The sequence below is a fragment of the Beta vulgaris genome, chromosome 7, assembly GCF_026745355.1.
Source record: "Beta vulgaris subsp. vulgaris cultivar EL10 chromosome 7, EL10.2, whole genome shotgun sequence".
Classification (NCBI taxonomy): domain Eukaryota; kingdom Viridiplantae; phylum Streptophyta; class Magnoliopsida; order Caryophyllales; family Amaranthaceae; genus Beta; species Beta vulgaris.
In genome coordinates, this window is record NC_079208.1 from 529080 (window position 1) to 556700 (window position 27621).

The window sequence follows — 27621 nt, forward strand, 5'->3', positions numbered from 1 at the left end:
TAGAAATCGAAAATTTGAGTTCAAAATTTTTAGAAACTCGACTTAAAACTCTGACTTAAGTGTAACGAGTGAGTTTGAGTAACCTTACATTTGGTACTTAAATCTCAAATTTAAGTGCAATGAGCGAATCTGAGTAACCCTAAATTTGCACTCGATTAGGGTTAGTTATAACCCATTTCGGCCCGTTTGATAAGAGGTCATAAATAGTGGGAATGATAATGCATTGTAGTATTAATTTGTTCTAGAAATCCAATATCATTACCCTATGGTAATGCTACTCCATCCCAAATTCTCAATATATCTATTTTCGTCCTAAAATCTCATTACTACTTGGGAATATGGTATTAGGTGTTAATGAAAATTTATAAAGAAAAATCTATATTTTGTGATAAAGTTTCATTCTTATCAAATTCCATTGTCATTACCACTATTTATGACGACTAACGAATTAAACCTTTTAGGGCCTTAGCTTTGTTGAACTTGAACACTCAGTCACTACCCGCAACAGCCCACAACAACTCAACAAGTCGATCAGTTTTGAACTTGGAAAGACAAAACAAGCAACTGACAAGACAGAAAGCAGCAAACTTTACTCTCCAACTGCTCACTGCAAGTTTTCCCTTCTCTTCGGCGCTTCTGCTTCCACTTCATTTTTCTCTGGTAAATCTACTCTTGAAATACACCATATGTAATATTTTAGTTGATATGCACATTTTATTTATAGTTTGCTGTAGAATTTTTAGTTGATTGCAACTATACTTGTTATTAGACAAATTTCTGCATGCGAGTTTATGCGAAAATCGTAATTTAGAAACGTCCTGACCAATTTGTTTTATTCAGATTAATTAGTTGTTGTATGTTCAACCAAAAATGTTGTATATAGTTACAAATTTTTTTTATATGAAAATCAGGTATCATTATCATATATTAGTTATACAATCAACTAAATTTGGTATATAGTTACAGCTCGTGAGTTAGTTAACTGAATTAGTAGTAGAAAGCATATCTAGCATGATGTCATTGCTTTTATATCTAGAGGAAATAAGTTGGAAAATGTGATACATTAATATCCAGAAGTTAAAACAAGCAATGTTAGAGACCATGATATGCAATTTTTATCAAGGATGAACTAGTTAGTTGAATTGTTAAATTAATATGTTAGTTAACATATTTAGAACTTAGTTGCTTGGTTCTATTAACATATTATGGTAATTGATTGTTTTTGGAGGAGTTGTGCATTTGTTAGTGCAATTTTGAACTCGTGGGATTGGAGTTATAAACTTTTGTGACCGGTTGTGTTCTTAGTGTTGATGTTGGTACTTGGTTGAGTTGTGTTTTTGTAATTCTTCTCATGTTGTTTAACTTGGAAAAAATACTTCTACCTAATTGATTTTACCAATAATATTCATTTGGTTAGGCAAGAATAAACTTTTTTCTTCATCTTTTCATTTGGTGGGTTGTATAACTTAAAGATAGTGAATGATACTGTGTTGTCTTTTCATTATAATCATCTAGTGTTAACATTAACATACCCCCATTGACAAAATTCTTAGTCTGTCCTTGTTTTCCTAGTACATGAGTTCTATATAAAGTCTGCACAATTTCTGAACATGCAGCAAGCCCATATTTGTTCAAGAATGTCGATTTCCCTTTACCACATCTCCGTCAAACTTCCAGGACTCAACAACAGAAAGGTCTGCCTTTATTAGGTTGCTCATTTTGGTAAAATGGTCTCTGTATCATGTTTGATTTACTATGAATCTCTCTCTTTTCCTTTACCGTGTTGTATTAAATGACAGATATGGAGAACATATGGGTCTAGGAGGGAAGTGACAACAGTATCCATGTCATCAGTTGTGAATCACATACCTGCAGCTCCTATACTCATTCCAGAAGGACCTTGGAAACAGGTGACTGGAAATTTGTGTTCCTTTTATCCATGTTTTTCACAATTGTTTTTCTGGTGCATATTTTTGTGTCTTCTTGTCTATTTTTTATTTCTCAAAAAAAAGGTGTTACGAATAACACCATTGAACTCTTTTATGTAGATTCCTGGGGGAGTTACAGCTGCAAAGGGGTTTAAGGCTACTGGTATATATGGAGGATTGAGGGCCCAAGGAGAGAAACCAGATCTTGCTCTTGTTACTTGTGATGTAGATGCTACATCTGCAGGTTGCTTTTTTTTCTTACCAGCCATCATGCTGTAATTCATGATAGTTTGTCGCTTCATGTATCTGAGTTCAGGACTTTCTTTTTGGAACTTGAATTTTTTCTCACAATGTGTGTATTATGTGTCTTGTGGAGAGATGAGTAGTAACAAACTCTCGCACTTTAGGTTAACTTCTTTTCTTTTTTCCATCTGATGTATTGAATTTTCAGCTGGACTTGCATGTTTACAATCTTGGTCAAAATTGCTGATTCACCACATTGGTTTTGTTAGCATAAAGAGAGTTAAAATCTGTGTTAATAAGTGTGCTACTGCTTTCTTGTAAGTTTACAACCTAGGTGTGTTGGTTGGAGAGCAATGATGTGATTGTTTTTCTTCAAGATTTTGTCTCGTGGAGCCGTATGAGATAGAGTGGCATACTTTGACTCTTTATGGACCTATGCTGCAAAATTTCTTCGTTTGATGTGCTGCGTGACTGACCCCGCTAGATCTTTTTGCATGGATTTATCGTTTCAATGCTTAGTTCTCGCTTTCTTCTGCTCTACAATTCTTCTATGGAGTTTCTGTTATCTCGGTGAAAAAGGCAACTAACAGTATGTTATTTTTGGCTTGATTCATAGTGTTGTAACATTGAATATCATCAAATCTGAGTGCTTGTAGGGCTATCTTGGTTAGAGGTAAACTATGTGTGATCATTGCCGAACTTAACGCCTACATTGCATTTGTGTGTAAAAGAGTGATTGAACAAACATTGAATAAGATAGTACCTGTAGGGTCACAAGCAGCAAAATTCTTATTCCATAAGGGTTTATTCGATCCAATCGTACAATTTAATCTTTTAAAAGGCGTTCTAAAGGATATTGTGATTTGATTGACAGACTATCATGAAGTTTAGACCGGTTGCATGATTCTGTTGATCTTTTTTTATCAGACAATCAAGAGGATATAGGAGATAAGAAGGAAAGAGGCCTAAAGCTTTAAGATCTGAATCTTGCCTCTTGGGTCGCATTTCTTGACTCTACTGCTGCTACTTAATATTTACTTTGTTATTTATCCTTCCAGGGGCATTTACTACCAATGTCGTTGCTGCAGCACCGGTTGTGTATTGCAAGAAAGCTTTAGAGAAACTGAGAACGGTATGCAACATATGTTTCAGGTGCTGTAGTCGACTCTGTTAATGTAGAATAGTTAACTAGTAAATGTGCTTTCCATGTGGTTCCAAGTTTCATCTGTTTTTGCACCTGAAGATTGGAGGTTATCTGGATTGAGTGCTACTGCCTCTGTTCCTAATTGTATGCTTCATGTGGGTTTGGTAAAGTTTTAGTATTTGGCAAAGTGGAGTTGGTGAAGAAGTGAAATGGTGGGACCACATGTTTATGTGAGAGTAAAGTGATGGGACCCATGAGCAAAAGAAGAAATAGTGCATTCTTTTGGGGACACCCCAAAATGGAAAATGTTACATATCTTAAGGAAAGGAGGGAGTAGTTTCTTTATGGTATTCAGGAAGAAAAAGCTTGTTTCATCTTAGAATTCCAATAGAGTAGTGTCTCTGTATTAAGCCCTCTTTTCTGCAACTGAATGTATCTTAATATAACTTCTTTCCCTTGTTAGGCACGTGCAGTGCTGATAAATGCTGGTCAAGCAAATGCAGCCACAGTAAGCTTGCTGTAGTTCTTTGTTCGATAATACATAAACGACTAGTTGACTCATCGAAGGCATTTGATACAAAAACTTGTAGCGATATACTTATTGCAGGGTGATGCTGGCTATCAAGATGTTTTAGACTGTGCTACTTCCTTGGCTGAGGTAGACGCTGTAGTCAAATGCAAAAAATGCTGTGAATCAAATTTATTCTTGTTGCATCTTCTGATGATATTTCTACTATTGCAGATGCTCCATTTGAGGCAAGAGGAAATACTCGTTGAATCAACAGGTGTGATTGGTCATAGAATAAAGAAGGTGGGAGAAAAAAGAAAACCGCTAGAGTTGTTTGTTTGCTTGTAACTATCTATACTTAAGTGTGTGTTAGTAAACTCATGGAAGCTCTATATCTTTGGCTGGACCACATTTCTAATGTTTCTTACGACAGATAATTAGTGTGATGATGTGAATATTAACCGTTACATTGATTTTTATTGCAGAAAGCTCTTCTTGAAGCACTGCCTAAGCTAGTTGGTTCGCTGTCATCTACAATTGAAGGGTATGTCTATAACCTCTGTTGATATGTTGACATTCTGATAAAAGTCCCAATCTTGTAGCATCTTATGCATTCACTTACATGTATCATTAGCTAGTGGTTCAATTTGCCTTATTCTTTTGGATTTTGTTCTGGAACTTACTAGAGGATTTATAGGGCAGATTCTGCAGCGGTGGCAATCACAACTACTGACCTTGTGAGCAAAAGTGTAGCCATTGAAACCAAGGCATGTAAAAACTGTATCTTATGTAGTGTAATGTTTATCCTTCACTTGTTCACATCTATAAATTGGCCTCTTTTTAAGTGTTAATTAAATAATAAAAACCCAGACCAGTTTTTGCTTCATACTTAACAGCATGTAGATTGTATTTTGCTGATTTGCTTACAATTAGAAACTTGTGCAGCTAAATCATCCATAATATTACTCTGGTATGTTTTCTATGAACATGTGATCCATGGCTGATCAATTGTTGCAACATATCACATTTTAACATCCACCTGGCAAGAATGTCGTGAATACCATAAAGCTGAACATATGGCCATAGCTTCCTTATAAGAAGAGGTGTATCTAATTGTGGAAATGCATGAGGAAATAGGGTATTTGCAAAAATTATATATTCAAGTTATTGAAAAATCACTCTCCTTTGATTCTTCATTTTTTCTCTCATACTCGTGTCTTTTCTTTGTTACTTCAACACCTTCATTTATCTAAGGTGTCATGTGCCAACTCGTGTCATGTTGGACTTGAGAACAAGACATGGCACTTGGATACTTCATTTCTATGTTGCTCAGACTCGGGTACCCATGTCCGACACGGGTATGTGTCCAAGTGTCCGACGGCTATTTTTTGGAATTTTTTCTATTTTTTAGCCCAAAACAAAGTGTCCAAGTGTCCCACCCATATCCGAGTGTCGAGGATCCGACACGGGTACTTGAGCTGAAATGAAGAGTCCGAGCAACATAGCTTCATTTCAGACCAAAAACTTGACATTTTTCTATGGAATGGCCCAGTTCTACTCCCGGACACCGAATCTGAGATTTTGAGTAGACACTTTATCCGAGTCTGAGTAACATAGCTCGTGTCAAATACTCAACATTCCAAGGGTATGGAACCCTTACCCAACCCTTGATTCATCTTCGCTCTTGAATATCTTGAACCACAAATCTGCAGGAAGAGATTGTGAAAAGTGTGAATACTATGTGATATGGGCTGACCAATGCACCTGATCATATTGTTAACAATATCTTAGCAAACAAAGTAACTTGTGCAACCAGTCTTTTAGAACTGGAAACATGTTTTATGATTTTCGTGTCCCCAGCAACATCCAATTTTAGGACAGTGTCAACATTTCCTAAATTTCGAACTCTAACCTGGTTGAGTAAGGCCCCACTCTCATCGCCTGTTCTTTTTTTAAATTACTTAGATTAACGATTATTACTTATTGAAATTGGCTTTTGTTGTTTGAAGCTGATATTTGCATATGAAAGTTAATTTCAACTGTTATCTACTCCTTTCGTTCCATATTTTAGTATCCCTTTCTTAGCATGTCTTAGAAAGAATATGTGTTCAAATGGCCTCCACTTACTTAGCAAGTATATTATGTGTAATACTTCTATAACTGTTTGGTTATCCTTTATGCAATTTGGTATTGCATAATTCACATAGTAGCATGTCTTAGATAATTTGAAGAATTATAGGGGTAGACAACATGTGTAAGTACATGTGTAAGTACTTAGGGGGCCACTGTACAGGTGTGTGGATGAAATTTGAGTTCTTTTCGACCCCTTTTCTTCCTTTAATTTCTCTTTTATTCTTCTGTTTGGATATCAAATCAAATGTTTAGTTGCATTCTAGTGACGATTCAGGGGATAGCACTAAAGCATTTTAGTGTTCCACCATGGCTCTCACTGGGCCCTTATAAAAAGCCAAGCTAGGAAAAAGTTGTCTCAACCTAGATATTTGTGCTAGTCAAGCTGCTCAAGGGCATGGCTTTTAGGGATCACAAAGAAGTTTGAATTGGCCTTGTGGGCTGAGGCATCTTTGATCACAATTGAATTTGTAAAGCCAATATTTGGTCTCTTGGGGCATGAACCACTTGCTGCCACATTATTAGGATCCTAAGGGGTGATCATGACTTACGGTTTTAGGTCATGACCATGTCAAACAAGGCCGTCAGCACTGCTTTCACAAATCACAAAACGAAGCACACAAGTGATGCAGAGATATGGGGGAAGAAGGTTTAGTAGATTTGTTGGTGCGGAAACTTTTTGTGAATAAGATAGATGGAAAAGGGAATCCTTTAGTTATGGAGTCGTATTTGTTCATTCAATCTCGTTTTTCTAATATGACTTATAGTACTTCCCCCTTTATGAAGTTATGCATATTTGTTGTCGACTCATTGTTGTTAAGAATTTTAATTAAGGCGAAAGAGAATTCTTCTGTTCTGAATTAGGCAAGGAGAGAAGAGGCCTTTTAGTGAGTTGAGCATTATTGTGCACTCCTAACTCCTAGGGATTATAGCTCGAGCTCTAATAAATGATATTTGCAAATAACTGCCCCAGATGGCTTTGACAGCTTAATATCAGAAGAAGGTATGGTTTCCGAAGAATCTAAGAGGAATTGTTGAAGAGTTTTGGAGTTTATCTTCATCACGGAAAAGGGTATGAGTTTGTGACTCATTGACTTGTAACTCGTTGCAGATAATATCACGGCGACACCCCTTTTTGGCATTTTGCTTTATCTTTTCTGCCACAAGAATAACTTCTTCTGGCAAAATTTTTCTGTCTGTTATTGGATCTTTCTTTTTCCCTTTTGATAGAGGAGAGATTGCATGCATCCATCATTTCTTATGAGGCTCTCATTCTCATCTAAAGGAAGATAACGGGTTTCAAATGTAGGCAGCCTACCTATACAATTTAGTCTGTTGTAATTGAAAATTGAAAACTGCCTGTTAGAGACGTTTTCATTGCTGCTTTGCTTATTGACTTAATGCCAACTTTATTCTTCTCCTGTCAATAAGAAGGCACATGGAATATTGGTTACTCCATTCATTAAAGCCCCAAATAAATAATTTCTCCTGTCTATGGTAAATTATACTTCCTGTTTCTGATTAAATTCAATAAATGGATATTAGGTTGGAGAGACTTGTATTCGAGTTGGAGGCATGGCTAAAGGTTCAGGGATGATCCACCCTAATATGGCAACAATGCTTGGGGTATGTGTGCTCTTAATGCTACTTTTTATTGTGTGTGGACCTGCGCTGATGGTACTTTATGACTTTTTAGGTTATTACGACTGATGCTGTGGTTGACAGTGATGTTTGGAGGAAGATTGTCCAGTTGGCTGTTAGTCGAAGTTTTAACCAAATTACGGTTAGTTATGACATTGTTTCAGTTTGTGGCTTTCACTTCTACACATAAGAAGAAAGATTGACAACTCCTTTATTAACTAATTGACTTTTCCTTGATATCTTTCATTCCCTCAAAGAGTGTAACAGAGAGGATGGCTTGGTACTTTTTGACTTCAGAAATATCCTCTCCTTCCACTAGTGACTTTGAATATGCACTTCCAACTAATTAGGTTCTGCTCTTCTGATCTGATTATGCTCATGCATTATAGTTTAATTGTCTACCCCCTAGGCCCTAACTGACAGTATGTAACATGTTTGAAAATCCACTACAAGAATTTATTGGGGAATAGTATTAGTAAAACTAGAAGTTAATTTCAGCTGACTGGATAAAGATACATGAACATGCTGTGTTACAGTTTTAGTGAAACCACACATTTCATGAGCGTTTTGAAGGCAAATTAGACGTTTATGAGTATGCTAAATATTCTCAGTTTATATATTACTTCTCTATTTTTCATCAGGACATTAGCTTTTGTGACCTATCTTTAATATGCTTTTTGCGGGACACTCCTTGTACATTCTTTCTTCTCAATTTCTATTGCCCCCTTCAATTCATTACACCCTCAGCATTCCTGACTCCTGAGGCCGAAGTTGATAATGTATTTCTTGTATATACAACCACCAATTTCCATGATATCTCCATGATTCTTCTTATATGTTATAATGTGCTTATTCATATATCATATATGTAAACTAGAAAAGGCCTTGCCCTTGTTTTACTTTTTCAACAGTACACCATCATCAATCTCTTTACAGAGAAAAAAGAGTGAAACCTTGCTCTTCTGTAATTCAGTTACTGAAAATTTATCAACTAAGAGAGTTCTTATAGCATGCTCTATGAGCTGTTAAGTTTTGAAAGTGATGAGTTAGGGGTAGAAACTCCTGAATGTAGAACTGAGATATGTTGAATCTGAAAATAAATGATATGGAAATTATTTGAATGGATACTGAAATTGAGCTACCAGACTAGTACTTTCTCAAAGTGTTGAGCTCAACTTCTCTCCCTACTCTCTCTCATACCAAGTTCATGCTGTTCATCTGTAAAGGAAAAAAAGGGGATCCTGAAACTCATGGATTGAGGGAAAGAAGAGGGGAAATTTTTTAGAGGGTATCATGGTCAAATCATTGACATCATTAGTTTTTGGGGAGTAGACAATGTTAATCGCTTGCCAAGGGACTTTCCAATGATCCTTGTGGGTTGGAGTGTGAGCTTGGCGGGTAGTAGAGGAAATTTATATGCATTACCTTTTTGTAACATATATTGAGTGGATGACTAGTGCTTTGCCCTTTTGGTGCTCATTAGACGAAATTTGAGAAACATGAATGAAAGAGTTGTATTTCAAACTTGCTGTGGAATTTTAGGCAATGCACTAAATGAGTTGCTATTCCTATGTTAGCTCTGCTTTTTCTTTTGGCCTTTTCACCTTATACTATTAAGGTTTAAATGGAATTTACCATGTATGCAACAAAAACTTCACCATATGTTGCCGTGTAATGAAACTCATCATGTACGTGTACGTCTAGATTACAGACGTTAAAGATGCGTACTGAAGTAGTGGCTTTTTTTATATTATCCTTGTCATCTATACTATGTGCTTTCAGGCATGTGAAAAATCGTATGAATTGCAGGTAGATGGGGATACTAGTACCAATGATACTGTCATTGCTTTGGCTAGTGGGCTTTCTGGTGCAGCAAGGATATCTAACTTGAATAGTCCTGAAGCATCAGAACTTCAATCATGCCTTGATGCTGTATGAGAACTTCCACCACTTTTTATTGGTTTGTGTAATAAACTTAAATTGGCCGTATTTTTGAATTATCCTTTTAACATGATTGCTGTTGCTCACCGGAACTTCAGTCAGAAATTTCGTTTGTTTTCTTTCCTCCTTACCCCCATTTCTTTCAACCATCTATAGAACTTGTTGTCTTCTCTTGGTAGACTATTTTAGCTGATAATTGTGGGTACACATGGAGTCTTGTGCTTGGAATTCGTTATCCTTATCCTTCGAAGTGCTGCAGCATGTCATCCTCTTTCAATGAGCAACCTGCTTTCTTTATCTTGGATTTTTCAACTTATCATTGAAAAATCTCCTTTTTTGTAGCTCTTCCATCAAGCATTTAAGAATAAACAATTCTTTTTTCTGAACATGTTTTTCTTTAATGAGAAAAAACTGGCAACATTGAGAAAGTCACTTTCTGGCTCTGAATGTTTAAAGTTATGTTTTGACTCTAAAACATATGATGTGAACATAATTGCTTTCTTAGGTAATGCAAGGTCTTGCAAAGTCAATTGCTTGGGATGGAGAAGGAGCGACCTGTCTAATTGAGGTCTGTACTTTACATAAACTGTACTTGTTTCAACGTTTAAATGAGATATACTTTTTGAAGTAGAAGATACTATCGATTTCTCATCTTCATGTATATTTCTTTCTTTTGTTTTTGTTTATTGGTTCAGTATATGTTTGAACTTTGTAATTTAAAGAAAGAATCTTGGCACTGCTAAGCCAATGAATATAGTTGAAAAAGGTCACAAAGAGCCATCATCTTCGAGACAGAGATCATCTCACAGTTGGAGAGCCACTTAACTGAAAACAGACTCTTCCAATTGAAACTTCTATTTGGTTCACCAATATAGGCCAAATGTCTGAGCTAATTTTATATACCTGCGTGAGGTATAACCCCCACCATGAGAGGAACTCTGTGATGTTCACTCGAGCAGAGTTCATACTTCATGTGCCATGTATCACTGATGAGTATTTAATTCCATATTTAGAATCAAATAACTATCCTATATAAGAGTTGGTGTTCGCAAGACGGCAAAACAAATTTAGTATGTCAGGCACTCAAGCTAGTAGTTTTCATGGAATATTATGAACAGGCTCTTACCTGCCAAGTGCCGCTAGCTATATGATTAGTTGTATTATTGTAAAGCCTTCTAATTCTTTGTTCAGGAGCATCTGCTCATGAACGTAAAGTTGAATTCATATGTTATGAAAGGTTTCTTATTCAAGATGGGGTACCGGATCTTTCGAAGCTACTACACTACCAAAACTGGCTAGATAGCTCATGCAATCGACATAAAATGCGTTCCCCCTACTGTACCGAGTGAAGGGTCATTATCAGTTTATCCTAGGAAACCCCCCACCCCTTTACAGAAGTCCCATCGGCAGTTTTGATACTGGTGATTCTGATCCACAAGGAGCTCCAAATTGTAGTTACTGCAATTAATGTTTCTGTACCTGATACGCGAAAGCTGTCCATCCTTATCTTCTTTAAGAGCCGTTATCTAAGCAGCTATCTTCTTTTCAGTTTCTCATGGAACTTATGACTTTCTCGATCCTCATTTTGGTGACTGGATGTAGAATGTAGCTGAACTGTAAAGGCCTTAACCTTAGAATTATCATTGTTCATCTTTAGAACAGATTCATCAGACTTGGTACAAGAGTTATAGATGCTTGGGAACTGCTGACCACATCCAATTGTATACCTTGCCAAGTTGCCATCCTTATATCGAGCTTCCTTAAATTTTCAGAGGACATACTTGCGAATATTTTCCTTTTGAGAAATCTGAATGAGATAAAGTGGGATCCTCATTATCAGCTGGCTTAAGACTCCGCTTTTCTCTGTTAATTTGAACATGTTCATTTCGCAAGTGCTGAAAGCTGTAAGTGAAACATCTGTCTCACCGTTTCTACTTTGTTCTAGTTTAACCAAAGTCCTCATGAGGGACTGGACAGGTGCTTCTCAAGTACCTCACATGCCCCCTTGGGAACCACACTCATGTGTGTTCCCAACTGTAAGCTTTTATGCATGTAGATTCCCCTAAAACCTGTAGTAACTGAGGCTGCTCCCATGTCATCCCAAATTTTGTATGTCATATTCTGATTGTTTTGGCACTGTTGCATAAAGTGGAGTAGAGAACGTGTAAGAGAGGGATGGTCTATATAAGGTTCACCAATACATCACGATCTTTAGAACCCTGTGATGTGAAGTGCAATGATAATATATTTTTAGTTAAAATACGGTAGTTTACCCTCATATAATTGATCTCTCATCCGAAAAACAAATATTAGCAGTGTCTACTACTCAGCTGCTGTGAAAGTCTTATACACCTTACTAAAATTTCTTCCCACCAGGCATCAGTCCCTCCCCTCCCTCAAGACGTTGTCCGAAGGTCCTTGTGTGCAGTGGACACTAATCTGCCTTTTGACCTCATTATACTCTAATGTCAGAGAACAAAACTTTATTGATAAGAAAATTCTGGTTGCAGGTATCTGTGACGGGTACCAGTGAGGAAGCTGAAGCTGCAAAAATTGCACGCTCTGTAGCATCATCTTCTCTTGTCAAGGTACCATGATTGCTTACTAAATACTTCCTCTGTTTCAAAATACTTGCAACCATCTGGCTTTTACACTTGCCAATGCACATCTTTAACCATCAATAGCTCTAATTGTCAATTAGTAAAAATTATAAAAATTGGTATTTGAAAATGCACATTAAGACTAATCCAACATCATCTTAGTTAATAGCATTTTTATCTTATATATACTATGAAAAAGTTATAGTCAAAGTTAATAGATGAATAGTGCAAAAGTCAAACAATTGCAAGTATTAAGAAACGGAAGAAGTATATGTTTTTGTTTCATCAAGCTTCACCTTACCTTGGTTGTTATATTTGTACTTTAAGGCTGCTGTGTATGGTCGAGATCCGAACTGGGGACGTATTGCTTGTGCTGCTGGCTATGCAACTATCCCTTTCAATTTAAACAAACTCCAAATATCACTTGGAGACATTGTGCTTATGAATAATGGTCAACCACTTCCATTTGATCGGTATACCCATATTTCTTTCTGAAGCATTACGGTGAAAGTAGCTGAAAAAATAAGTATTGTCATGTTTCAGGCTTTGATTTTAGTGAAATATGTTATGCCTTACATGTATAGCTGCTATTAATTAACCGAAAAATTGCTACTTCCACCCGCTTTTAGGTTTTTTAGCAAAATGTTGAACATGTAAGCTAACATCACTGAGGTTTACAAATATAAGGCGTTCTAGCTCAGGTAAGGGTTAAGATGAAGGTCCAAAATGTTGTATTTGTCCAAAATGAGTGAATGTAATAGTTTAACACCTAGTTAAATGAATAGGCTTAAAAACAATTTTAATGATTCCAGGATTCAAGTCACCAACAATTCTATATAATCTAATCTGATGCCTTTTCTTCTTCCCTCTTTCTAACGAATTCAAATCTTTTGTCCCACAGTTTGTGTACCACTTGTGTGCCATTAATTTCTATTGATTGATAAAAAAAGTGCTTTTAATTTTAATTATAAAGTGGTGGGCCATAGTAATAATAACAACCAATAAGAAATAGCGGCACACAAGTGGTACATCAAAAGGGAGAGAAAATATTTTGATTCCTTTCTAACACCTTCACATCTAATTCTTCAGGGCGGCTGCCAGTAAGTACTTGCGAAAAACTGGGGAGGAACATGGTACTGTTGAAATGCACATCTCAGTGGGTAAGCTAATTTCTATTGGTAGTGTAGATCCTCTATTTTGTTTGACAATTTCTCTTATATTTCGTTGAGATTGAATTGGAAGAAGGGGGAAGAAAATGCCATAGCTATTGAGCTCAAAGGGTAAACCTCTTGATCTTGGCACTGGCTCTTGCCGACTCATATACTTTGCATCAAAACCTCGTCTGTTTGAACATTGTTGGATGGGCTTGATGTCTAATGTGGTAATATGTGGAATTGTGGTAAACGAAAACTTTCCTGTATGTCCCTTGTCAAATTATTGTAGTTAAAAAGAATATGACAGAATTGTACAATGTAATACAAAGAATCACACATGTTGTTCGGCTTATGACCATGTTCCTACTTTTGTAATGTCGTTACAGGAGATGGGCCTGGAGAAGGGAAGGCATGGGGCTGTGACCTGAGCTATGATTATGTCAAGATAAACGCAGAGTATACCACATAAAAGAATTGAAGTGCAAGTTCTGCCCCTTACTAGTTACTGCTGGCTGTTCGCTATACGCCCTACGTCCTAAGAGTATCTGAAAAGAAGATCCTCTCTTATCTATGTTGTGTTCAGCTGATCGTATGCAGTATGCACATTCTTTTCCTCATTGATAATATCAAGGGAAACTATCATCTAAGTACCATTTCTGCATGTAGGATCATTCTGGTTAGAATAAGTTATTATTTGATTGTTTATCACCTTACTTTATTGTTCTTTTGGTTGTTGCATCTGATACGAGTTCGTGTATCACATATTCATTTGAAGCTAAGTCGAATGCTTAGAATGGAAGCTCTTGAGCCTTTTATCATTCTGGCTTTGATAGTTTGATGTAGACTGTTGAATCGCAAAGTTGATTCTCCAAAATGGAAAAAGTTGTGTGCTGTGGTTGGTTTACTCACCTCAAATACAACATTTTAAAGTAATAATCACAAAAATAATATTGAACAAGTCAATTACTACGTACTTCTTTAGGAGCAAGTATGATCAGTTTATCATTGTGATACATGAAATGTGTATCTCTTCACGGGGTTTTCGGGGAAACTCTTGGTGATAATGTGGCGGAGTCGACTCCATCAAACTAGGGGCACAGTAATAATTTCATGCGTTGGAGAGTAAGTTGGTATCAAGTCCCAACTTTACTCTATATGGGTACCAATTTACAGTTTTGGTACCAAATTGACTCTATTTGGCATCATATTGTGGTAGTTTCATATATCAATATATTGGTTGTTGGTACCACTTGAGTTTATTTGGTACGTCTTTCAAAACTTGATACTAATTTAACTCTACTTGGTATCAAATTGTAATTCGGTATAAATTTAAAAATTTAGTACCACAACAACTATTGATATCAACTTAAATGTTGATTGTGTGAAATTACCAGCATACCTTTGGTGGAGTTTTCAAAGTGTTTTTGAGTGATGGTGTTATGCTAATCTCCACGGCGACTCGTTTCCACCAAATATTGTTTTCAAGGATCTTCTCTACTTTTTTTTTTTTTTTTGACATCAGAGAAACTTGCATTAATAAAACCGAATTACAACCTAGGGAGCATACTAACCAAACATAAGAAAATCATCATGAACAAGATTAGTTACTAAAACAGGGGGGAAGGGGGCATAACATTTCTTCCTACAAGGATAGCAGACGTCCTCAGTAAAGCAGGATGAATTTCTCTTGGATCCAATGCGCACCCTGCAAAACAAAGGATTAGAAAAAGAGGGACTTCGACGCTTTATTATGTTGTCTGCTGATTTGGAGTGCAAACGAGAGGAGATTTTCATCTTGCTGGTAGACTGATTGTTGACTCGTGAAGTAGACTTTGCTGGCGAGCAAAAGGAGGTGCTTGGAGGTACTAACAAAGAGACGCAAAACAACTTTTGGGAATCCATACTTGTAGCCGCAACATCGAGACCGAAAATTGGAGTTTGTTTACACTGCTCATACCCTTCCACAGGGGAGTGTCTCATCTCCATGGGTGTATGGTAATCTATAGTCGTGCCGCAATCTATCCTTTGTGATGGATTTAAAGTTCGGATGCTGATCATTTGGTTTTGGGAAGAACAATGGTAATGCAAGGTTCTCCCCGCTGACATCACCCTGTACATTGAGGGGGTAATATGCAAATAGGTATCCTGCACTTTCCGATTTGAAAATCGGAATTGGGACCCTTTAGATTTCGTTTTTTCCCAGAAGTAGACTCCAGGACTGAAGTAGAAACTTTAATGTCATGATATGTTCCAACGACATTCATGGTCACCTTCTCTAAGAAGGTTTGATTCTTTTTCACTTTGATAGTGGTGGTACCCTGGTAGGATTTCCTTTCTCCTACGTTTCTCCTTTTCTCCTCCTTCCCAAGGAGTGAAGATTTACTCATCCTCACCGACTATTTGAGCAGTAATATCAACAAAATTTGAAGACAATCCTAACACTGACGATACTTCATTTAATTTTTGTTGAAATTCTTCATTATTTGGGTGGAATTTAAGAGTTTGGATAAGATCTATTGACGCTATGTCGGGTTGGCTAAGTTCTAAAGTTGCAACAGCTCGCCTAAAATAAGCTTTGGCATTGGTAGCGTCATACATTAAAACAAGAAGACTAACTCACTCGCAACTCACCCACTTTCTGAAAATCCTTTTCCTTGATAAAACACGCAGCTAAATTCAGATTGAAAGATAAAGCTAGGCTTAAAAACACACACTTTTCCTCCTCATTATTAACGTCCGCAAAAAACAAGAACTTGATGGCTTGAATATAGTGTGCAATGGCTGACTTTATGTCATTGTTTCTGTAAAAGGTATTACCCTCAACTTTCAACTTCGAGCATACTCGAAGATACCAAAAGGATTAATAAGAAAATCAAGCCTTTGGACCCAATTAGTTGAAGAACAATCAAGCTCTCGTCAAAGTGATAAAGGCACAGTTCCCCCTTTCACTCATCCATAATGTTCATGATTTCTAAGATAATGAGATAACTCTAAAGACTAAAACAATAAAACCACTAGTAGATAAAGAGGCACCAACTCCTCTGTAATCAGCTTAAATTAGTTTGTGAAAACTACGGCTAGTAGAATTGAAGCAATGAAAATAGTAAAGCTTAAGTGATAACCTCAAAGTCGTAGTTGACAGATCTGTAGCAGAAGAACATGGTTACTAACATAAGGTGGTGAGTCGCCGGCACCCAGAAAAGAGAAGCCAATGTTTTTCGTTGTTGTGGCGGGCGACTTCGAGTGGCTGCCTTCTTCGCGACTCCGGAAAACAACCTTTTATGACACCAATCGTCTGGCTACTGTGGGCGAAAGGAGGCTGGGCTCGCCGGCGACCTTTGTAGAGCCGGAGACGCCCAGACCGTCGACGAGCCAGCAGGGGGAGGGCGGATAACGCGGCGGAAGCGATGAGAATTGTTCGCTAGGGTTTCGCTCAGTTTTTTAGGATACTCTCTACTGAGACACATAATTTATGTCACTAATTTCTTATTCTTCTTGTATTGAAAACATTTAATTAAGTTTTAATTTAAAAGTAGGCGGTCTCTTACAAGACAAATTCTTCCAGTTTTTGGTTTTTAATTTAAAAAAAAACTGAAAACTGAAGACAAAAAACGATAACAAACGGGACCTAAGTTTTATCTCCCACCGTTTACTTGGTAAAACTTATGGACTTGGGAGTATTATTATTCCTTTGAGGTAGCAGCTAGGTAGCGTAAGTCCTCCATTATTGCCGGTTGTTTGAGCCTTGACTCGTACTATTTTATTTATACGTCAACATCTTCCATCCAAAATGAGAGCAACCAACAATGTACTTATATTCCTTCATTCGTTGATTATTTAAGCCAACACAAAATAACTACACAACTGAATATTCATATACAAACACTGAAACAAATCTCACAGTTGTGCCTAGCTAAAACTCTGCGGGACTTTATAACTTCAGGTACATATATTTACGTTCATTAAAATCATTATTAGTTCATGTATTCTGATTTATTTGTTCATCTTGGTTATGCATCTCTATATATTGATTATTAATGATTAATTGAATCTTCTTCTTCATGCATGTTGAAGAAACTATACGTACTGAAATTTGTTAATTATATTTCATCCAAGCAAGAGCTCTGTTCAGAAGAAATCAATTATATTTCATCTTGAGAAAACATAATCTAGAGTAATTAATTCTATTTGTTAACTTTCTCCGATATATACTAGCTTTGTTTTTTTAGAGGAAGTAGATCATATAATAATATATTGTTGGATTCATATTATTTTTATGTCGATTGTCGACTAAGCAATATTTGATCACTTGACAAGACTCTTGCCTTAGATCTTAAAGGTCCTAAAGGTCTTGACTTTAAATCTTACCAAGTGTGGTGTTTGGCTATAGCTAATATACACTGGACCACACATACTAAACAACTCCAATCCGAGTCATTCAAGAATGGGAGAGTAAGCAAGTATGTTAATTGTTGATGTCAGGAAACAGGGTGTTGTAGTCTGATTTAATGCGGAACAAAATCAATGGAATAATAAAGGTGAGAAAACAATAAAGAAAGAACACAATGATTTACGTAGTTCAGTCAAATTTGACCTACGTCTACAGATGGAAGATTAGAGCTTCTTCACTATAATGGAGAAAAATCAGAGAGAATAATACAAGGATTCCTAAATTTACTAGAGGCTAAAAGTGTTTCTAAAGTTGTATGTTAAATAATGAACACCAGGAAGCTCTTTTATAACATAAGGAACTCCATACAAACCCTAAAAAATAAATCAGAAAATCGAAATAAGTCAAAACGCGTAGCCGCTAAGCCGCCCGATCGAGTCGGGCAACATCCCCCGATCGGGCGGTAAACTTCTCCAAACTGCTACCGTCTTGGTTCCGATCGGACGCCGTCCTCCCGGTCGTAGTTTGCGACGGACGCCCAATCGGATCGGGCGGGCTGCAAAACCAATTTCTGACGATTTTCAAGTCACAAAACATTAACAGTTGACGTACAGAGTATTAATATTTTTATTTATTAAAGAAACCAGTGATCAAAACCGACCTTAAAATCTGAAACGACAACTATTTGGAATAGGACTATTTCGTATTTATTTCACAAGATGTCCATATTCGAGAATGTAAGCACTAAAGATCTGAAACAGGTTGCTTAATTTACGACTATATCGAAAAAGAAATCAGTAGTTATCTCCGAATTCTTGCGTTCTAAAGTATATATTCATTATCAGCATTTAAGTATTGAAAAAGACAGTTTATAAATTAGTGTCAATTTATTTCCTCCATAAGATATGAAAATGACAAAATGTAAAAGCACTAATGATCTGAAACAGGTTGCTTTAAGACTATATCTAAGAAAAAGAAATCAATAATTTAATAGTTATATTTGAATTCTTACTATTTAAAGTACTATATATTCTTTATCATGTATTGAAAAAGTCAGTTTATTATTGACGTATTTTAGTTGTATTTTATCTACGCGTATACGTCAAGAGCCGGTAGAGCCCTATCTTTCACCAATGATAATTTGTATTCTTAATGGTTCCTGGTATACAATAATACAACTAATTTACATGCTAGCATATGCTATATTACCTGATCTATTGAAACTTTCAAGATTTACATCTAATTTAACATATAAAAGAAAAAGGAAGATAAAGTCAAAGTAAATTCATTTATAGTAACAAAAATTATTAAAAGAGACGGTCTAATTTTAATATAAAAGTAGACCTAGTTATTAAATAAATTAAATTAGTCACTGGAAAAAATTATCTGAATTACTATTAGGCTAATTCTCTTTTTGTCTTTTTTTTTGGGCTTACTATTGCCTAATATTAATTTAAAAGTAGCCGATCTCTTACAAGAGAAACTCTTGTCGTAATTTTCAATATTCCCATTTTACTCTTTTTTAGGTTTTTAGTATTTTGTAGTATTTTAAACTATTCTCGTAATACCTTTGCTTTGAGTGTTTTTTGTTTAGAATCTAATCATATGTTTTATCAACTTATATTATTAGTGTGTGGGATTAGAATAGAATATGTTTGATCAACTTATTAATATATACTATAGAGTATAATAAATCAACTAATTATGTGGATTAAAAGGAAAATTCAAATCATTAATAAAAACTCTTGATTACTAATGTGAATACGTGATAAGAATATTTAGATATGAGTTTAATGGATTATGTGACTTGTGTTTTTACGACCTAATGTAGGTACATAGATAGACATGTAAATATTGAGATAATGAAAAAATTACCACAATCTTAACTTACTTATAGGATAAGATTTAATACCCAAATAGTACGTACCTAAATCACATCGTATATACTTTAAATACTTCCCCTAAAAAAACCCTATTTTTCCAATTTGATTTTTGAAAATTCCGGGTTAATAATAAAATTTGTTCCAAATAATTAGAAATAGGGATTCACTTGAATGTCTTCACATTTTTATTTAGTAGTTAAGAAGAATTAAATTATATGTAGTGAACGTTAGCCAATGCAAATTTTCTAAAGTACTTGAGCCAAAGAAAATTATCGACGAAATGATCATTTTAATTAGTGAAGAAATTAAAACTATGCCAATATTGTATTGGGATATAGAACACTCATCCCTTCTCGTTGGTTATATTTTACAGATTCGCTCTTCGAGTCGATTAGTTCTGGAGAGAGTCTTGGCCGGTCCTTTGGAGGCTTGGAGCTTCCTTAGATACGTTTATGTTCTTATAATGTTTTTTAAACTAGTATTTGGGTCCGGACGTTACTTCGGGTTTTGTATTGTGTTTTCGAACTTGATATGCATTTTTTTCATTTTCACTAAAATATATTAAGGAAAATTCAACATTTAAAAGATACAAATATAATAATGTGGACACTTAAAGCATGATTAAAAGTTGGACATTTTTGGACTTTCTCCGGGCATGGTCATATTTTCTCCCGAAACATTCCTAGGAAAGTCGACGCGACTTGTGATGTTGCGCGGGTGCTTGGCACCATTTTTGTTGCCTCGAAAAGCATCTGAACACCCCATTTGTTCATTTCTCGTGAAACCCAAAATTGTCTCGAAATGAACGTAAAGACATCCATATATTCGTTCCAAGCCACATGACTCATTTCCAAAGACCTCCCATGTCCCTAGGAGGCATCATGTGGCATTCGGAGCTCGGGCCCCAATAAAATCCGAAGCGTGTATTATAACCTTCAATTTTGGCCGTTTTTGGGACATTTTTTACTTTTCCAAACCTGGTCATATTTTCTCTCTAAAAATTCCTAGGAAAGTCAACATGACTTGTGATGTTGCACGGGTGCTTGGCACCATTTGTGTTACCTCGAAAAACATCTGAACACCCCATTTGTTCATTTCTCGTGAAACCCAAAATTGTTTCGAAATGAACGTAAAGGCATCTATATATTCGTTCCAAGCCACATGACTCCTTCCCAATGAACTCCTATGTCCCTAGGAGGCATTATCCCGTGGCGTTCAGAGCTTGGGCCTCGGAAAAGTCCGAAAGCGTGTATTATAACCTTCAATTTTGGCTGTTTCTTGAACATTTTTGGACTTCTCCGAGCCTGGTCATATTTTCTCGCAAAACGTTCTCAGGAAGGCGGACATAACTTGTAACGTTGCGCGGGTGCTTGGCACACCATTTGTGTTGCCTCAAAAAGCCACTAAACACCCCATTTGTTCATTTCTCGTGAAACATAAAATTGCCTCGAAATGAATGTAAAGACATCCATATATTCGTTCCAAGCCACATGACTCATTTCCCATGACCTCCTGTGGCCCTAGGAGGCATCCCGCGGTGTTTGAAACTCGGGCCCTAAGAAAGTCCGAAAGCGTGTATTATAACCTTCATTTTGGCTGTTTTTGGGGCATTTTTTTTACTTCTCCGGGACTGGTCATATTTTCTCCCAAAATGTTCCTAGGAAGGCTAACGTGACTTGTAACATTGTGTGGGTGCTTGGCACCATTTGCGTTGCCTTGAAAAACCTATAAACACCCCATTTGTTCATTTCTCGTGAAATTAAAAACTGCATCGAAATGAACATAAAAGCATCCACATATTTGTTCCAAGCCACATGACTCCTTTCCATAAACTCCCATGCCCGTAGGAGGCATCCCATGGCTTTTGGAGCTCGAGCGTCAAGAAAATTCGAAAGCGTGTATTATAACCTTCGATTTTGGCTGTTTTTGGAACATTTTTGGATTTCTCTGGACTTGGTCATATGTTCTCCCAAAACATTACTCGGAGTGCCGACGTGACTAGTAATATTGCGTGGGTGCTTCGTACAATTTGCGTTGCCTCGAAAAGCCTCTGAACACCCCATTTGTTCATTTCTCGTGAAACCCAAGTTTGCCTCGAAATGAACGTAAATGCATCAACATATTTGCTCCAAGCCACATAACTCCTTTCTAATTACCTCCCATGTCCCTAGGAGGCATACCGTGGCGTCCGTAGCTCGGGCCCTGGGAAACTCCGAAAGTGTGTGTTATAACCTTCAATTTTGGCTGTTTTTGGGACATTTTTGGATTTCTCCGAGCCTGGTCATATTTTCCTCCGAAACGTACTTAGGAAGGCCGACATGACTTGTAACGTTGCGCGGGTGCTTGGCACCATTTGTGTTGCCTCGAAAAGCCTTTAAACACCCCATTTGTTCATTTCCCGTGAAACCTAAAACTGTACTGCCTCAAAATGAACGTAAAGGGATCAACATATTCGTTTCAAGCCACATGATTCCTTTCTAATGACCTCTCATTCCCCTAGAAGTCATCCCGTACCATTCGGAGATCGGTCCCCGGGAAAGTCCGAAAGCGTGTATTATAACCTTTATTTTTGGATGTTTTTGAGACATTTTTTTGACTTCTCTGGACCTGGTCATATTTTCTCCCGAAACAATTCTAGGAGCGCCGACGTGACTTGTAACGTTTCGCGATTGCTTGGCACAATTTGCATTGCCTCGAAAAGCCTTTGAACACCCCATTTGTTCATTTCTCGTGAAACCCAAAATTGCCTCAAAATGAACGTAAAGGCATCCCACATATTCATTCCAAGCCACATGACTCATTTCCAATGACTTCCCATGTCCCTAGGAGGCAGCCCATGGCGTCCGTAGCTCGGGCCTGGGAAAAGTCTGAAAGCGTGTATTATAACCTTCAATTTTGGCTGTTTTTGGGACATGTTTGGACTTCTTCAGGCATGGCCATATTTTCTCTTGAAAAGTTCCTGGGAAAGCTGACGTGAGTTGTAACGCTGCATGGGTGCTTGACACCATTTGTGTTGCATCGAAAAGCCTCTAAACACCACATTTGTTCATTTCTCGTGAAATCCAAAATTGTCTCGAAATGAACATAAAGGCATCCACATATTTGTTCCAAGCCACATGACTCTTTCCAATGACCTCCTAGATCCTTAGGAGGCATCTCGTGGCGTTTGGAGCTCTGGCCCCGGGAAAGTCCGAAAGCGTGTATTATAACCTTCAATATTAACTGTTTTTGGGACATTTTTGGAATTCTCCGGGCATGTTCATATTTTCTTGAAACGTTCCTAGGAAATCCGACGTGACTTGTAACGTTGTGCGGGTATTTCGCACCATTTGCATTGCCTCGAAAAAGCCTTTGAACACCGCATTTGTTCATTTCTAGTGAAACCCAAAATTGCTTCAAAATGAACGTAAATGCATCCATATATTCATTCCAAGCAATTTGACTCTTTTCCAATGACATCCCATGTCCATAGAAGGCACCCCGTCCCGTCCGGATCTCGGGCCACGGGAAAGTACAAAAGCGTGTATTATAACCTTCAATTTTGGCTTTTTTCGGGACATTTTTGGACTCTTTGAGGCCTGGTCATATTTTCTCCCGAAACATTCCTGGGAAAGCTGATGTGACTTGTGTAACATTGTGTGGGTGTTTGGCACATTTGTGTTGCCTCGAAAAAGTTTTTGAACACCCGATTTGTTCGTTTCTCGTGAAATCCAAAATTTAGGATTAAATAACTATTGTCGCATAGAAACATGTTATAGTTTTGTTTATTACCGACAAAAGATCTATATAATAGGGCATAGACTATAGAGTTAGCTAAGAGATTTTTAGTTGGAAATATATCATTTTGTGACTGAAGATGATTGAGGCAGGAAAGTCGCTGGTCTTTCAAAGAAATTTTGTCCTCTTGTGTTTCAGAAATGAGAAATATATTTTTCATGAGAGTTTCCATGCTAAATAGATTTTTAGAATTTTTTTAATTTTTATTCATTTGCACATCCTTACTTCCACTTCTGTAGTTCTGTAAGTGATCAGGTTTTCGTTTTTCATAATGCAAAGCGATGGCCTACGAGTTTATTTTTACCAAGAAGGTTAATTCTCTGGTGGCTTCTTATTATATTATATCTTTTCCTAAATAGTAATTTAAATTTTTATTGTGGATACTTAAAGCATGATTAAAAGTTGGTTAAGATGGTAATTGTGTCATGTTATAATAGCAAGAGGTCACAGGTTCAAATCTTGTTGGAAGCTAATTTTACTTTTGTTAATCGACATGACTTATGTACACATTGGACAATTCTAGTGGAGTAACAGAGGTGACACGTGGCATGTATACATTGTCACACATGCCTTTTAATATATTTGTATAAATTATAATCTTTATTACTATACTGGTCAATGGACTCAATTGCTAAACATTGACTTATATATACTAGTATCTTTTGCACACATTGCGTGCGTATATCGCGTGTAAGTGATTTTGTGTAAATTGTAAAAAGAATTACCTTCATACAAAAGTACATTTGTAGACGTATAAATCTGTCAACTTAATATAAATTTATAATATAAATAAATTTATTTTATAAGATATTGATAGTCAAAATTTTCAAAATTTGACCAAAGAGTCAAAGAAAGAATAAGAAAGAAGATGGGATAGTTTTACGGTGACTTCATATTGTATCATACTCTCGAGTTCATTCATCATACTTCCGAGTGTATAATATGCATGGTATATCAAAACTAATTTTTATTCATTTGCTCAGCTGTAATTCTCCATTTTAGTACATTTTGCTCATTTGGATGGTTTCAAATGAACTATGAGCAAAAAACTTACATTGACTGTACCGTGCTCAGGATACACCCGTGTGTATGACAAAATTTATAGAAAATCTCATCAAAGTATATTATTTCAAGGATTATAAACTAATCCAACTCATTAGTTAACTAATATCGTAAAGCTAAACTGAAATTTTGTTGAAAGAAAGAAACACAATAGAGATTGACCTTAGAGAATAAGGGAGAAAAATTGTTAACAACTTTTATACTAATCTTCTTTTCTCGCGGATTATTTGTTCAAACCTTTGGTGAGTAGCACAATATAGGTTATTTCCGTTCAACTATAGAGTTAGTTACAACAGTGATGATTCATAAATTTTGTAATAAAAATCAATTTAATATGCGCGCATGTGCAACATTTGTAACTCCACATAATAAAACACTAGTAAAATTAGCAAACATCACTTTTCTTAATCGACGTGATATAATTCATACTTCCTAGAAATTTGAAGGAAGAAAAATCTTTAGGTTGTCAATCTATATTCTCGTTTTCTTTAAGTTGTTTAGAATGTTTGGGTAATTTTTAGGGTTGATTTGTTTTCGATGAGTAATATGTTGGTTATTCGATGCAGGAAATAGGCGTTGGTGGTGGATGATTCCCGATGGATAGAGCACAAGGAAAGTGTTGCTCCCATTGCCACACAAGGCAACATAATTGTTCAGGTAGGTTCCTTTCCAACTTCTTACTGCTGCCTTCGTCATTAGATTATTGTAGATGTAGGCTACATTTAATTGTACTGTAATTCACTTTTATGGAATTTTATATATAGAAAAGAATCATTGTCGATAAAGCGGATAAATTATTCAATAGAAATAGACATTAATATTTAACGTCAAGTGGAATACAACACAGCAAAATATTGTTTATCTCTACCCTGATGTCTAATAAGCAATCTACCCACTGAATAAAATGTATCAATCTTCTTTATATATACCTACTACGAAGTGTAAAACTATCTTTTGTAAATTTAGAACCTTACATAGTTTCTAGATGAGTGCATGTGGAATTTCTTTTACATAACCTGTTTAGGGTACAATTAACGACTATATGAAAAAAAAACTATTACTAAGAGGAAATCACATATTATGTTTAAGTAATTAACTGAAGTAAAATAGAGAAATTCCTATTAATTAATCAACTTATATGAATAGTTTTGTTATTATTTAGGACTCGTTCATTATTATTTTCAGTTTTCAGTTTTTTTGAAAACCAAAAACCATAATATGAGAACCAGAAAAAGTTCGTAGTTTTCAGTTTTTAGTTGTCAAGTTTAAGTTTATAATACTACTTATATTATATGATTCTAATATCATAAAAACCAAAAACTGGAAACTGAAAGTGATACCGAACATGCCCTTAATGTTTAACTTTTAATTTTTCATACTCAACCCTTAGAACTTCAAATGTCATTTTCTTTACTAAAAACAAATATAAGCAGGAGGGAAAACAAGTGTGGTAGCTGAGATTCATAGCATGTGTGAAAGAGTGTGTCATAAGCGACCATCAATCTACAAAGTTCCCGAACATCTCCGAAAACTCAATGAAAATGCATACACACCTTGGCATGTCTCAGTTGGCCCTTATCACCACAAAAGTCACAAGTATAAGGTTATGGAGGAGCAAAAGTTGGTGTACATGAAGGCTTTAATTCTTCGTCGTCGTAGTAGAGCATCAAACAACAATGCAGGGGAAGTAAAGGAGGAGGAGATTGATGAATATTTCAAGGAGGTAGAGAAACTCGAATCGAAGGCGCGCGCAAACTATGCTGAAACAATAGAACTTAACAAAGATGATTTTGTTAAAATGTTGCTCATTGATGGGTGCTTCGTAGTCGAATTTCTATGCAGAAAAATAAGAAAGTTAGCCAAATTCGAAGATGAAGCCATGATAAAATTTGATGAAATGTATAAGTTCATCAATAACACCTACAAAGAAATGAACCCGAAATATGACTTCATACTTAAGAGTACTAGAACAGCATTTGAAGTTAGAAGAGACCTCACATTGTTAGAGAATCAACTTCCTTATTTTGTGCTAGAAACATTGTTCAACTTCACATTTTCGTGTAAAGCGAACAAGCCAAACTTCAAGGCAATAGTGTATTGCACATTAAGAACTTCGATTCCTAACATTTCACATATCCTAAATGAAGATGATATTGCACAAAGAATCGAATTAGAGCCTGAGACAACCGCGCATTTTGTTAGTTTCCTAAAGAGTTGTTGCGGCCCTGCTAAGGAAGCAGAGGAAGGAACTTTCACACCAGAGGAACAATCAGTTCGAAATCGAAGCGTTATTATTAGTATTGATCATCAACATGAAAAGATCAAAGAATTCCCATGTCTATGCAACATGAAAACACATGAACTTCGTGTTCCTAGTGCTAGTAGACTCGCGAAATCAGGGATCGTGTTTGAAACAATGGAGGGTGAAACTCCATTGCTTCAGATAAATTTTGATAGTAAAAAAGGGGTGCTAAAGATGCCAGTATTAATATTATGGCATCACACTGAAACATTTTTCAGGAATATCATGGCATATGAGTTATATAATCATACGGCTAATTACAGCCAAAATATATCTGTTAGTGATTATATGTGCTTTATGGATGACTTGATCAACTCCAAAGAAGATGTTGCTGTACTTGTGAAGAGTGGGATCATTCAGAATTGGTTAGAATCAGATGAAGTCGCAACAGATCTATTTAATTCTATTACAAAGCACATTTTGGCTGATTATTCATCTTATTCTAGTACTTGTAAGCAGATGAATGAATTTCGGAAGAAGTATAATATACGTCAGTTAAAAGCCGCCCTTCAACAAGATTATTTCAACCAGCCATGGGCGATTGTATATTTCATCACTGGAGTTATCATACAAACGGCCGCATCCATTATTCAAGCTGTCACAAGTATCTAGTTGCAATCCTATATCTATCATAAATGCATGTGATCCACTTCGGCAGCAATGTAATCAATTGCATACTAGTGAGGGATAGCTCAGTTGGTTCGAGTTTTCCTCCCGATTTTAGGAGATTCTGAGATCGATTTTCATCATCCGCCGTAGTGGCTGTCTAGTACCAAAAAAGAATGTGTGAAGTGAGGGATAATTAGTATCTAAAATCATATATGGTAATGCGTAATTTTTGCGTGAAAGATCTTCATTGATACTTACTTTCTATTTGAGAGATTTAGAAATTTATATGTGTGTATGAGCGAGCGTGTG

The 27621-nt window shown here is 36.3% G+C and overlaps 2 protein-coding genes across 3 annotated transcripts; both read left to right on the forward strand.

Annotated features, from left to right (window-relative positions):
• The first annotated feature begins 487 nt into the window (after positions 1-487).
• Positions 488-14127, forward strand: LOC104898159 (arginine biosynthesis bifunctional protein ArgJ, chloroplastic). 2 transcript variants are annotated; one of them, XM_048648033.2, is made up of 18 exons: positions 488-660; positions 1573-1694; positions 1800-1910; positions 2049-2172; positions 3230-3303; positions 3779-3823; positions 3923-3973; positions 4058-4126; positions 4309-4367; positions 4521-4590; positions 7499-7579; positions 7650-7736; positions 9404-9526; positions 10041-10103; positions 12046-12123; positions 12463-12608; positions 13225-13295; positions 13676-14127. In XM_048648033.2, the coding sequence occupies exons 2-18, from the start codon at positions 1611-1613 to the stop codon at positions 13756-13758; spliced, it is 1419 nt and encodes a 472-aa protein (XP_048503990.1). In that variant the 5' UTR covers positions 488-660; positions 1573-1610; the 3' UTR covers positions 13759-14127. The 2 variants fall into 2 exon arrangements, with proteins under 2 accessions (XP_048503990.1, XP_010683493.2); XM_010685191.4 differs by having other exon boundaries at positions 1617-1694.
• Positions 14128-25845: 11718 nt separating this feature from the next.
• On the forward strand, positions 25846-27315 carry LOC104898407 (putative UPF0481 protein At3g02645). Its single transcript, XM_010685493.3, has one exon. The coding sequence runs from the start codon at positions 25870-25872 to the stop codon at positions 27313-27315; it is 1446 nt and encodes a 481-aa protein (XP_010683795.2). The 5' UTR covers positions 25846-25869.
• The last annotated feature ends 306 nt before the right edge of the window (positions 27316-27621 follow it).